This window comes from Gadus chalcogrammus, chromosome 15 (assembly GCF_026213295.1).
Source record: "Gadus chalcogrammus isolate NIFS_2021 chromosome 15, NIFS_Gcha_1.0, whole genome shotgun sequence".
Classification (NCBI taxonomy): domain Eukaryota; kingdom Metazoa; phylum Chordata; class Actinopteri; order Gadiformes; family Gadidae; genus Gadus; species Gadus chalcogrammus.
The window spans coordinates 15,210,802-15,224,783 of record NC_079426.1 but is presented as its reverse complement, the minus strand read 5'-3'; the positions used below and the strand labels follow the sequence as shown (position 1 = coordinate 15,224,783).

General features: G+C 45.1%; 1 protein-coding gene across 3 annotated transcripts in view; it reads left to right on the top strand.

Moving 5' to 3' along the window:
* The first annotated feature begins 11,440 nt into the window (after positions 1-11,440).
* LOC130405126 (inositol polyphosphate-5-phosphatase A-like) overlaps positions 11,441-13,982 on the top strand; it is a 130,353-nt gene continuing 127,811 nt past the window's right edge. For 2 of the 3 annotated variants that reach the window (XM_056610115.1, XM_056610116.1), the window contains exon 1: positions 13,030-13,532. In XM_056610115.1, coding sequence (XP_056466090.1) covers positions 13,458-13,532 — 75 coding nt within the window. In that variant the 5' untranslated portion in view covers positions 13,030-13,457. Of the gene's footprint in view, positions 11,608-13,029; positions 13,533-13,982 lie in introns of those variants that run through there. The other variant, XM_056610117.1, reaches the window with a different exon arrangement.

Sequence of the window (13,982 nt, the reverse complement as noted above, 5' to 3'; positions counted from 1 at the left end):
TATCCCTTGTGTTCGGCTCCTGCCAGGGCCCCCGCAGCAATGCCGGCCCCATCTGGGAGGACCCTGCCCTCCTCACAGCTTGATCCCACCGACGCCTCCATTGTCCCACTAATCCACCGCTATTAACATTGCATCACCACTAGGGCCTCGAAACAGCCTGCAATCTAATTAACAGCGCCGGATTGGGGTGGGGCGAGGCATGACACACACACACACACACACGCACACATGTATGTGTGTGTGTGTGTGTGTTTGTGTAAGTGTGTGAGGTTAACAGGATCCGATGGATTAGCGCCTAGGGATAATGGGTCCAGGCTGGGCCGCTACAGGTGCCAGAATGAAAGGGGGCCTCACCCGAGACGGGTGTCCTGATTTTAAGTTGAGACTTGGCAGCACGGCCGCCGCCTGCGCCGAGACATATGGGCGGCTCAACGTTGCTCCGATACCGAAGCTGCAATCAGATGTCGGGGCCCTTGAACTGGTTAAAACACAGCCCATCGATTGCAAAGTCCCGTTTTCTGGTATTATATTATATTATTATATATTTCTGGTATTTAACGGGTAAAGTCATGGATACATTAAAAAAGTAAAAGTGGATATCAAGCGGATGTTATCAGCATATTGGAATGCGGTCCAGAGATAATGGTGCTGATAATGAAGGACACTCTGTACTGGCTAGTTAGCATCCGCCAAGATTGTTTGGTATGAGTCAAGGATCTGAGTCATGGACTCTGGATCAATCTCTGAGCAAAAAAGTGGTATGGGTGGATCCCTGGTGTTGACGTAGTTGGTACAAGAAGCCCCACAGTGGGCACATCAGCTCCAGAGAGCCCGGCGGTGGAAACCTCCAGCAGTGGACTAAAGTGAAGCAGGGCTTTTTGTGCGTCAAGGTTGTGGTTGAGCTAAAGTGCTGCCTTGCTTACTGTAAGTCAGCCAGCTGAGCTAGCAAAGCACACACCGCCTGTGGCCTGGGAACTATTCCTCCATATTACTGTGTGTGTGTGTGTGTGTGTGTGTGTGTGTGTGTGTGTGTGTGTGTGTGTGTGTGTGTGTGTGTGTGTGTTTGTGTGTGTTTGCGTTTGCGTTTACGTTTGCGTTTGTGTGCCCGTGTTTGTATGTGTGTGCATGCGTGTGCGTTTGCGTGTGTGTGTGCGTGCGTGTGTGTCTGTGTGTGTGTGCGTGTGTGTCAATGTGCATGAGTGAGTGGGTTTGTGTATGTGATTCTTGAGACATGAAAGCGAGACAGCTCCATTCCAAATCATACACACCCTTCCCTCATGGTTGACATTCTTTGGCCTTGTATGGCAGACAGGGATCAGATTGTGAGCTCCGGAGGAGAATATTACCCATGGGCCCCTCTGACTGGAAGACTGCACCACCGCAGGAAGGCACCTCCACCCTGATCCAACACCTCTGAAGGACCCTGATGGATACTCCTTCTACCGCGTCAAAAAGATGTCTTATATATCCTTTATTTGAAGAGCATTGGAATAAAATCGAGAGAAGGACAAGTTTTTATTCCCTTTCAGACCCTCTACTGAAGACATCCTGGTTAAAACTATCATTAAGTTATATCCCCGTTATGAAAGATGATGGATTTCAGTCACACTTCCTTGCTCGCTGGCTCTCTCTCACTGTCTCTCTTTCTCTCTCCCTCCCCAGGGTCCCATATGACTCAGTGTTCACAGCCTATTGCTCAATGTGGCCAGGATAACTGCCAGAGGAAATGCCAGTCTATGTTCTCACAGCCTCATGGCGGTACACTCATTATCTCTGTCTTTCCATGTGTGACAGTCAGACATGTTGAAAAATAAACAGGACATCTTGACATTGGAGGACATCAAATTAGTTTTTCGTTTCAAAAACATGTAATTTTGCTCTTCCTTCAGACCATAAATGTCTCCATGTATCTATCGAAACCAGACCATCACATAACTTTGTGAAGGCTTCCAGGGAAACACATTTTCAACATTTATGAGTTTATTTAACCTCTGACTCATTGTGGAACATATGGTGTTGATTTGAAAGTCAAATTTCTTGCTTTGAAATATAACTCGCTTTAGAAATAGATAAGGGTAGTGGGAAGATAGGCAGCCATATCAGTACTTGGACCCAAATACAGAGGGAGAAAGGTTTAATGAATTCTACAAAAGCCTTAACAGAACAGGTGCATACAATTTGCAGACTGAAAAATAGGCTTACTACAAAAAACCGATAACAGACAGATACACGCCACAGAACAACAAGGAAATAAACCAACTGTGGAAAAAAACACAGGTGCGCACAGGACACTCATTAACACAGCTGAACCGGATGAAGACAGAAGAGTAAGAAATGGAAGGAAAACTGCAAAATAATGACCGTCTCCTGTATCCCTCAGTATCAACATTACAGATTCTTCTTTCCCACAATTCCCTGGGGCATGGTGTGTATGTGTCTAGCTGGCAGCCCTCGACACCTGATAAGCCCCCCTGCACATCTCCGCCACAGCATCCCCCCGTCAGACCACACCCTCCCCCCCCCCCCCCCCCCCTCCACTTCCACAGGCGTCATGAATGACTGAAGAAGAATGCACACAGAAACACACACACAGACACACACACACACACACACACACCACACACACCACACACACACCACACACACACACACACACAGAAACACATACATACACCACACACACACACACACACACACACACACAACACACACACCACACACAACACACACCACACCACACACACACACACACACACCACCACACACACACAGAAACACATACATACACACACAGACACACACACACACATATGCCTGCCCCCTCCTCGCCAATACAGGCACACAGAGACACACACAGCACGCAGAAGGCACCAAAATCAATTGTTCACCCTGGCGTAGAATCACCATATCGCTATATGTATAGTCCACTGTGTCCAGCACACTCTCTCACTGCTGAGAGAACACACAGAGAACTTGATTGAACGCCGGCGCTGCACGGTTGCACGGCGCTATGACTCACGCGTCCTGATGAATGGAGCTGCAGGCGTGGATCTGGTTCACTGTTAATCAGGGCAGCCTTTAACAAGCTGCCAATTAAAGCTCTCTGGCCGCACGATCTGTGTTTAATTTGGTAACGGCATCGGAAATAATTACCTCCCCATCCCATCACACCTCCTCTCACGCACATACACACACACACACACACACACACACACACACACACACACACACACACACACACACACACAGACACACCTATCGAAACGCACACACCCACACACACACACACACACACACACACACACACACACACACACACACACACACACACACACACACACACACACAGACTTACACTCACACACCTGGCCTGGCTGCAGTATAATCTCATATTGCTCATTATCTCACAGGTAAAGGGAAACAGACCGCCGGCAGTAGAATGATTCAGGGCAGCAGCCGTGCGGGGTTACGTCGTCAGGGGGGAACGTCCGCGATGCCAGAGCCCTCTCACGCCAACCCTGTGATCCCAGTCATGCGGCCTGGAACATATGAAATGATAATGACCTTATAGGGACTTCTTGATGCACCGTGTGGCTACTTGGCCTTAAGGCAACCGGTCTGGTGTGATGAATGTCCTTGACTAGTTCATTTTTTCATTTTTGACAGAAGTATGGAGGATTGACGCAGGTAAAGCCTTCCCATACATATACAAGAAGGTGCCTCTTGCAAACAGTTTGCCAGACACACACATTTTGGTCCTTGGATGTGAGGGGATCTGTCATTGGTCTTATGTCAGCAGTCAGCTCTGGTTATAATTCTTCTCTTTTGGAAACCACAGATGAGCCTTTCCCCTGGGTTTAAGCTCCTCTGACTCACTCTCATTCTTTGCGTTTTTGTGTGTGTTTGTATGTGAATGTGTTTGTGCATCTGCGTGTGTGTGTTAGTGTGTGTACTAGCATACATATGTGTGTGTGTGTGTGTGTGTGTGTTTGTGTGAGTTTGTGTGTGTGTGTGTGTGTTTGTGTGTGTGCGTGTGTGTGTGTGTCATTGTGTATCTGTGTGTGACAGTGTGCCCTCATGTGGGTGTGCCTGCATGTGTGTGTGCGTGATTCTGTATGTGCCCACATTTGTGTGTGTATGTGTGTTCCCGCGTGTCCGTGTGTGTGTGTGTGTAGGAGTGACAAACAAATACCATTGTGGTAACAGGGACATGAATCAGCTAAATGACGCGCCGTACGGGAAGGCGAGTCACATGGCCATCAGGGGATTATAACCTGCCCCATGAATTCAGTAGCTCAGCCTGTGACTCACCCTGCTGATGGCTGGATGGATGGGAGAAGATCCACGTTCATTGGTGCTTGATTGGTGGAAAAACAAACTCCTTTCATTGGGCGACAAAAACAACCAAATAGAACAGCCCTACAGTCTAAAATAGCCAGAGAACAAGGCCCCGCCTGCCTGCCAAGGAAAAGAAAAATGTATTAATTGTGACATATATGTTCAAGACATCTTCAGAACTAAATGAGTGGTCTTCTTCACGCTATTCACACGGATAGCGGGGGTAATTAATTGCATTGAGTGGTGAGACACAGGAGGCCTTCATATAGTCCAGGAACATCCTGTGGGGTTACTCACAAGCTTTAGCGTCCATTTACAGTAAACTGCACCATTGCACACATCACCAGGTAACTCCATTGTTGAGACAAAAAGGCAGTTGATGCACCATTACAGTTTTAAGTGGCTGTGAACGGCTTTTCTGCATTGGTTATTAATTACGCTCAGTCATAATCAGATAGGCACAAATATTTATTCGGCCTACCACAAATTGAAATGGTGATATCTCTGGTAGAGAGCCTTATTTTCACTAGATCGTTTTAGCGTTTTATTTTTGTGCCTTTGTTCAAACAGTCAGATCTGTCGGTGACTATTTGCCGAATGTTATTTCCTTCAGTAGCTGAGTATTCCAAAACCCAATTCACTCGTTCGATGGCTATTGACTTCCATTTTTTAAAACAGTATTTGGTATTTGTAGGGGAAATTGTTTTGTAAAACTAAATGGGGGAGACCGAATGATGTAGAAAGCTGTACGGGAGCAGGGGGTAAGGATGAAAGATCCATGCTGTGACAGCTGTCAGAGTTATCAAATATTTTGCAGAGAGAGAGAGAGAGAGAGAGAGAGAGAGAGAGAGAGAGAGAGAGAGAGAGAGAGAGAGAGAGAGAGAGTGCGATAGGTTGGTGCTGGGTTGGGGTTCGCTGAAATACCCTTCAACACCAGCCTGCTGCTGAAATCCTGTCAGTCAGGAACGTAAATCTCCCCCCTCTATCATCTGGAAGGATTAATGGGATTATTGTCTGAGGTTCGTATTTGGTAAATACCCCTAAAGTGGTTATTTGAGCCTTCCCCAACCCTGTCTAGCCCATTCCCCGAATCACAGGAAGCCCAGGTAAAACGAGTGACTCTTGAGAAAATAGAAAGGCCAAATAGACCTAACTGTGATTGAACACCTACCTGTGACTGTGACTGAGAAGAACCTTTACAGAAATTACAAAAAAAAAAATGTTTTTGTTTCTGGGAATTGCAAGGGAAATTCTCGATCACGATAAATCTACTCGTGGATCAAGTAGTTGGGTTAAAAGCTAAGATAGGACTGCCATCTAGTGGCGGTACGGCATTATTGAGCAAAAATGTATTCGATACTGCCTAAAATATACATATGGCTAAAAAACCATGTGCTGTTCCGACATTCAAAGGTCCTATGTGCCAGCATATTTTCCTTGTGTGTGTGTGTGTGTGTGTGTGTGTGTGTGTGTGTGTGTGTGTGTGTGTGTGTGTGTGTGTGTGTGTGTGTGTGTGTGTGTGTGTGTGTGTGTGTGTGTGTGTGTGTGTGTGTACGTGTGCACGTGCGTGCGTGCAGTGATTTATTGGAAGCAGAGTGGGGGTCTAAAACACACAAATGGCCTGTGCTCACAATCAATGAACAAACCATCAAAGTGTATTCTCTTTAGGAAAGACATACCTGGGACATTAAGTCCATGTGTCTGGCCAGTGGAAGGATCAAGTTGATGATGTCCTGTCTAAGTATTTAACCATACTCGACACCGACACATCCCCCCCCCATAGCCCCCTGGGCTTCAGGACAAAGCCCAGGGGCCAACTGGACGGACTTTGTAGTGAGTTCAAACCAGATCTTGTTGACCTCTGTGGCCTGGCCAGGAAAGGGCTGTCACAGAGGACCTAACAGACCCCTGTGGGTCTTTGAAAGCAACATCTGTCACTAGAAAATGCCCGCTGATACAACAGCAGCATTGGTCTGGTCAAGGCTTACAGAGGATACTAGCTTAGCTCCCATCTGGTGATCACTTAGTGTCCAACTTAATTCGTAAAAACTTTTTCCTTAAATAAGTAAAAACTTGTATCTTTCCAGCACCGTAACCAAGACAATGCAGCCATTGCTCAACCAATGGAAATGTGCAAACATTCCTGTGCCAAACCATGCCTGATCACCCTGTATCATAATGAAAGTGATATGCTCCAACTTGGCCACCCACACCACATGTTATCATGGTTGATGAGGAGCCCAGAGAGGCCTCGGTTTTAGAGGTAGGCTGAACCTTTGATTATAGACTCATAGGAAGCCTTCCTTACCAAATCTTCTAAATATGAAAATTTAGTGCAATTCTTAACATGGCTTGACTTCAGGGGCAAGCTATTGATTTGAACTTATTGTATCATGGATAGTGTTCATAAGCTGGCACTGAGGTGCCTCCATGAGGGTATGTCAGACTAAGGCCAGCTTGGCTCAAAATCAGCAATCATTGGCAGTCGCTCTACATGGAGAAGCCAATTCTATTTGTACCTCAATTTGTGTTACTTTTTGGGGAGCTTACTTGTGCATACTACTGACAAGTTATTCAATTCGCTTTTATCTATTCATGTTTATGCAATGTATAATAAAAAAAATAATAATGTGGAGATGGCAAAGTCATTTAGTCTTCGAGAGATTGAGGATTGAGAAGAGTATATGTCTTGCGGATCCAAACCAAATAACAGTTGGTAGAAATGTAGTTATGGTAGTTTTAAGTTGTAATGGTAGTAACAGAAATCGTTGGTAGATGCCTTAATCAAATGTCTTGTGATTTCATCCCATTAAATATATAGCATTTTTTTTCACAATTTATTTAGAAGATGCAAAACCCAATGTTTGTTAAATAGAATCTGATAATTGTTAACGGTTTATCTAATAATAAATTATTGCTCAAATGACTACTGCCACCTGCTGAAAGTCATGCGATACTACAGAGTGCAGCATTTTCTTCAAGGAAACGTTAGGGCAACGATTCAGTCATGCACAATGTAAGCAAGGCCTCAGCACCTGGCACATGTGGATTGTTGTAGATAGATATCTACATTGATTGATTGCCCCTTCTGAATGCAGCCCACCTTAAATAAACTATTAGCTTGTTCATAATACATCAATCACGTCACGCATGACAAATCTGACATGAGTTTATATCAGAACACAAAGCTCCAGTCACATTCAGAGCTTTGGTTACAATGAACAAGTTACAAGGTGGTATGAAACCCATGCTGTCCCTGTTTTGGCCGGGGTCTAGTCTGGACGTGGCCAAAGTCACTTTAAGTCGACCATTTACATAAGAGAACAGAGCAGCCCCTGTTTACCAGTTTGGCAACAGCCGTCTCCTAACTACACACAGGGCCTCCTTGCAACACCTTTTGGGAGCTTTGTGTTTGACAAGCGACAAGAAAAGGCCTTGACGTTAATCCTCTCTCCCTGGGTTTATATTTAGGAGGCCTAGACGTATGAGAGGACTGCATGGCGGAGGCCAACAGGGGGCAGCTACGTCCCATGACATGTTTCCACTTATAGTTTGAATGAATGAGGGAAATGAGTGGGAGATGGGATCTTAGCCCCGAAGCCAGACAACCTCCTCAGTGTTTCCTAAAATGGCTGCTGTCTCCGTGAAAGAGGGGATCTCTAGGCCTGTGTTGGTTTATGAATAATGTTCACATTCATGCAAAAGTCCAACTGCACCCGGTGATGAATTAATAGTCACGTTGGGACAATTTTTGGGGTTTTCACTAAGGACTACTGTACTAAAAATAACATATTCTCCATGTCCTACTTCTGTTCTTTGGCAAATTCCACTGCTATTCGATCTCTAAAGCAATGAGGGTTAGCTGATGAGATGGATGACCCTTTCTCTGTTTCTCTGTCTCTATTCTCTTTCTCTGTATCTGTCTCTGTCTCTGTCTCTCTGTGTCTCGTTATATCTGTCTCTGCCTCTCTCTGTCTCACTGTCTCTTTCTCTCTCACTGTGTCTGTCACTGTGTCTGTCTCTGTCTCTCTCACACTCTCTCTCTCTCCCTCCCTCTCCGTTCCTCTCTGTCTCTCTCGCTGTCTGTCTCTCTCCCTCCCTCTCCGTCCCTCTCTGTCTCTCTCGCTGTCTCTCTCTCTTCCTCTCTGTCTCACTTTCTGTCTCACTTTCTCACTCTCTCACCCTCCCACTCTGTCCCTCTCTCTGTCTCTCTACTCATTCTCTCTGTATCTCTGTCTCAGTCTCTCTGTCTCTCTCTCTGTCTCACTTTCTATCTCTCTCATTCTCTCTCTCTCTCTCTCTCTCTCTCTCTCTCTCTCTCTCTCTCTCTCTCTCTCTCTCTCTCTCTATATATATATATATATATATATATATATATTGAATATATATATATCTAAACAATGATATGGTTAAAGTGTACTATGCAATAATAGGTTTTGTGTCAACAAAAGGTCTGTGGTTGTCTGGAGCCGACAGCAAACAAAAAGAAGAATAAGCTAATTAGACATGATCAGGGAAAGAAAATACAAACAGTGAGAATTCACCTCAAGGCTTAGTTTCATTGGTTTCAGAAAGATGATGATTTGATTATTGATATATATCACTATTATTTGACCATTTTCTTTGTTTCTGTTGTTTGACAATATCTCTCTTATATTTCTCTCTGTTATTGTTTGAATAAAGAAAGGATATTCTATTGACCATTTTAAACATTTATTAACCATTTTTGATATATTTCCGACATTATTTGTATGGTTATCTGGCTTGTTTTGGCAAATTAAATCCCCTTTTGCACAAAAGTGCTTCCTGATTATGTTACTGTAAACCCCATGGAATTATGGGCACCGTAGTGAAATCAAAGACATGGTGGTATATCGCTTTCAACCATTCACTCTGATTTGTATGTGCAGCCAATGTATTCCCTCTAGATGGCACAATCGCAATCAAATGACTTGGTGCTCCCCTGCTCCTTCTCGTGAGCTATAGATGGATGTGGATGATGCCAAGCTTCATATGCAGATTACAGAATATTCTCCATTGGAAAATCCTTGTGGCTTGGTTAACTATGAAGATTTCAAGACTCAACGGAAGCAGAAAGAGATAAGACAAGAGCAGAAATTAGCCTCACCTATAATGCATGAGTCTATGTTTGTCCAAGCTGGACAGCTCGACCGGACTTTGACTTGACTTTAATTCCTCAAAATGACCTCAGAATGTTTTTAAGATTCGAAATCTGGGAATAAGGCAACATGCAACAACCTAGCGACAAAGGAGATGCACACAAAGGGGGAAAGAAAATACAACAAGTTTAGCGATCAAGGTGCAAAGGACCTTGAAAAGCACGTTTAACACCTGCATTCGAATCACCGCGGACAACGTATAAATAGACAGAACCCATATAGACAGAGGAGAGAGGGCAGCAGGGCTCCTTGCACGGGCCCGAACTCCCCTGGTGAATTAGTAACGATGTAGGCCATCCACACCCCTCTTTCAGCAGCAAATAATAAAGAAATATAAAATGGACATTCCTCCCATGAGAGCACTCTGCTCCAAATTAATTGGTAAGGGAGGATAAATTAGTAAGGGCCCAATATTACAGGGAACCCACGGGGCCGCCAAAATAGGCTTACTCACAGTGGGATACACCCTGACCGCGGCCGAGCGGGAGGGAAGGAGAGAGGGAGGCGCAGGGAGCGGGAGGGAGAGATACCAGAGAGTTAAGGGAGCAGTAATAAAAGGCAGACTTTGTGAACTCCCTAAATTGAGATCATGTTCCTCGGGTTAATTGTCTCACCGAGATAGAAATAATAAACGCATAATAACCTTAATTTCTTCACTGTGTGTGTGTGTGAGTGTGTGTGTGTATGTGTGTGTGTGTGCGTGTGTGTGTGTGTGTGTGTGTGTTTGTGTGTGTATGTGTGTGCAGAAATGCATTCAAGTTTCTAAACAAAACTGCAGGCTTCAATTAGTTTAGGAAAGGAAAAGCCTGCTGTCTGTTCCTCCTCCCCCTTTAAACCTGACGATTTGCTCATTATTAAGGAGACGGACCAGAAACCTTTGTAGCCAAAGGACTTGGTTCGGTGTTCTGCATTGGCTTCATTGCAGACTCAAATACCAAGCAGGCAATAAATCGTGTAACGTATTGTTGTTTTCTCAGGGCTCATTCCCATGCTGAAGAAGTGGAATCTCCACGGGTAAATATAAAATGATACGGCATCTATTCTGGAACAGGGTTTGAGATTAAGCGTTTATTGGTCGAGCATGGCCTTCTTACATCTCCACAAGGCTGGATCCGGCCCCCCTCGGGACACGGCAGGCTCCCATTTGTTCCAGTTTTCTTTCGCTTCTATTTTTAGATAAGCAAATTGAAGTAGCGAAGGGATCGGGGTCAAAGTGCAAATATTTTGCTCACAGTCTGGAATTCCAACATAATTTTTTCCATTACCCAGAGCACATTAGAAGGAGGGGGAGGGGTTGCCCAGTGGGTAGGGCTCCTTTATCAGCAAACAGCCCCCTTGAACCCCCCCCCCCCCCTCCTCCCCACACACACACACACACACACTCCTAACAACACAAACACACGAAAACAAACCTCCTGGCTCCTACCTCCAACGGTACCTTCCCTGTGGGATATCCTGTCTCTACCCCCACCACCCCTCCCTTGCTCCACACACACATTCACACAAACTCACACAAACACACACACCCACACACACGTACACACACACACGCGCGCACGCACACACGCTGGCACACACACATAAACACACAACACACGCACGCACGCACGCACGCACGCACGCACGCACGCACGCACGCACGCACGCACGCACGCACGCACGCACGCACGCACGCACGCACGCACGCACGCACGCACGCACGCACGCCACATTGAACACATTACCTGTGATGTTATCTCCCCCTGACACAGTCCTTGGTGCAAGTTTTTTTCCCATGCTATTTTTAGATCCATTTTCTAGCCTCTATTTCGGTCTTCCAGGGTGGTGGATTCAGGGGCGGGCCATACTCCGTCAGGGCAGGGGTCACCTCAGAGGTCCCATCACAGAGAGACACGTCTATGGATGGTGTTATGAGGGGGAGAAGTCATTCTGGGATTCTCCATTGGACATGAGTTATATGCTAATGTGATGATGCTAATGTTATGCCCTCATTAGCATGGAGGGCATCACATCGCTCGGGTAAGGTTGTATTCGCCATCCCAAGGTCGTCCGCTCATCTCTAAACCGAGTCATCTATATGCCTGTCCAGGTATTTCCTTTATGGGTGCTGATATTGTTCTCTTCTCTTCTTTTTCCTGTTGCTTTCTTTCTTTCTTTCTTTCTTTCTTTCTTTCTTTCTTTCTTTCTTTCTTTCTTTCTTTCTTTCTTTCTTTACTCCTTTCTTTACTCCTTTCTTTACTCCTTTCTTTCTTTACTCCAGTATTCTATGAATGCCATGTTGTCATATGCTTTTCTGAATGTCATAATAAACAGTCAGTCAGAAGACCATTCTTGATGTGTCTGCTCACTTCACAACCATACAATCTACCCCTCTCTACAGGGCGACAGCTGTGTGTGTAACACCCAGTGGATGCTATTTCGTTATTTTTCCTATGCGTAATCATTTGATTATTTAATATTCAAACGGCTGAGGAGTAGCCGTCGTTACATTCAACACCTCTTAATCACACACTCCCACTCACAAACGTAGTGTTTAACATCAGCTCAACTACTCTCCCTCTAATACGCTTGTACAGCCACACACATGCGCACACACACACACACACACACACACAAACACACACACACACACACACACACACACACACACACACACACACACACACGCACACGCACACACATTTGCACGCAACATACTCACACACACACACACACAAACACACACACGCACAAACAGACCCACCCACCCACGCTCTAGACTTTCTTCCACTGATGCCAGACACAGCTGTGAGCACTTTGAATAACTTGTGTAGGCCGTAATCTCTCAGCTCACTTTAAAGTCTCTCGCAAGTCCTTTCAATGTGTAACCGACCCTTGACTCTTTATATATATGTTTTATAATGCACCCTCTCTGAGCTGATATGTCAATCATTGAGTTGAGTGATTGCATGGGCGTTGCTGGGTGTGGATTTGTAGAACCATTTGTGCCAAAGGTGACGCTGTGATTGTGCAGTTATGTCTGTACTTTGCAACATGTTTGGGGTGACAACAGTTGGACTGGAGTTGAACTCAGAGTAGTTACAAACCAATACTATTGTATTATGTTTCTGGTGGCAGTAAACCATGACCTGACCGTGTAGCCTATAGATATTCTTTATTTTGCAATTTTCCAGACACATTATCCGATGCATGTTATTAGTAAAGAAATATATCTTTAAATCATTATAAAAAATGAACTAGGTTCATTAATAAACTAGGGTTGTTTAGGTTGTGTTTATTGTATTTAACTAGGTTGTATTTAACATTTAGATATAATTAGCCTACAACGAGTATGATTTAATAATAACATGAACGGAAGTGAGACAACATCATTGGAACGCATTTTATTCTCTCAATTCTCTTTTTCACCAGATAATGTGGAAATAGCTAAGAAACATTGAGAAATGGTTAGAAAACAGCGCGCGGAGTTTTTCGGTGCGTTGCCTTTTAAAGAGCAGAGCTCCGTCGCTGATGACGTCAGGACAGTGAAGGACTCCAGCCTGTGCTGCTCTCCAAACAATCAAGGCGATGGTCCTGTCGGCACAGTCGTGCTTTGGAGGGAGACTTTTTCACAGCGAAAGCCAGGGAAACATTACAACCCCTGAAATGTACCAGAGCCCACCGGTCGCGGTGGATTAAAACGGAAACTTTTACGATGGCCCTGAACGTGAAAAAGTAATCAAAACAGCATCATCCACGCAGCGGACGTTCAAGCCAGCGACGAACGTTAGATGCACGCGCACTGCTAATATGAGCGAACCGAGCCGCCGTCTCAACCCTTGCTGCACTGACACGTTTTTACTGTTTTAACCAGTTGGAGCAGGACATTGGCCGGCTTTTATCTGTTTACTATCATTTTACACTCAGACTAAGCTACGAGTACGACCTACAGGACCAACCATGGCAGGCAAGCTGACTGCACAAGGCACGGGAATACTGCTCGTGACAGCCAACGTCGGCTCCCTCTTTGAAGATGTAAGTTGCTTGTGCTATGTGTTGATGATCCCGGTGCGGTGGTTTCGTACGCGAGATGTGAACGTTGAACCGGCTTATCCCGGTTATTGCAGTGTTGTTGCCGTGTTCTCTATGTGTCGTGATCTTAACGTGTATCAAAGATCGTGGTGTTGCGAAGACGCATACGATGTATCGTTTGTATCGCTTGACACATTCGACACGTTACTGCAAGATCTCGAAGCATGGGCCCCCCCACATCACCATGCAAATACACATGTGGGGTGCTTTTTATTCACATATCCGTGGTCGTTGTGCTTTGAGCGCGATACGAATGCCGCAAAGCGATCTTAAGTGTTTGTTGTCATTGCCTACGTTTTTTTTTATCATCATGAATTTAAATGATGTTTGGTGGACACACTGCTTACAGCAACGTAGGCTCGGCGTTGGGCATCATAGTGGCACTTATCACAT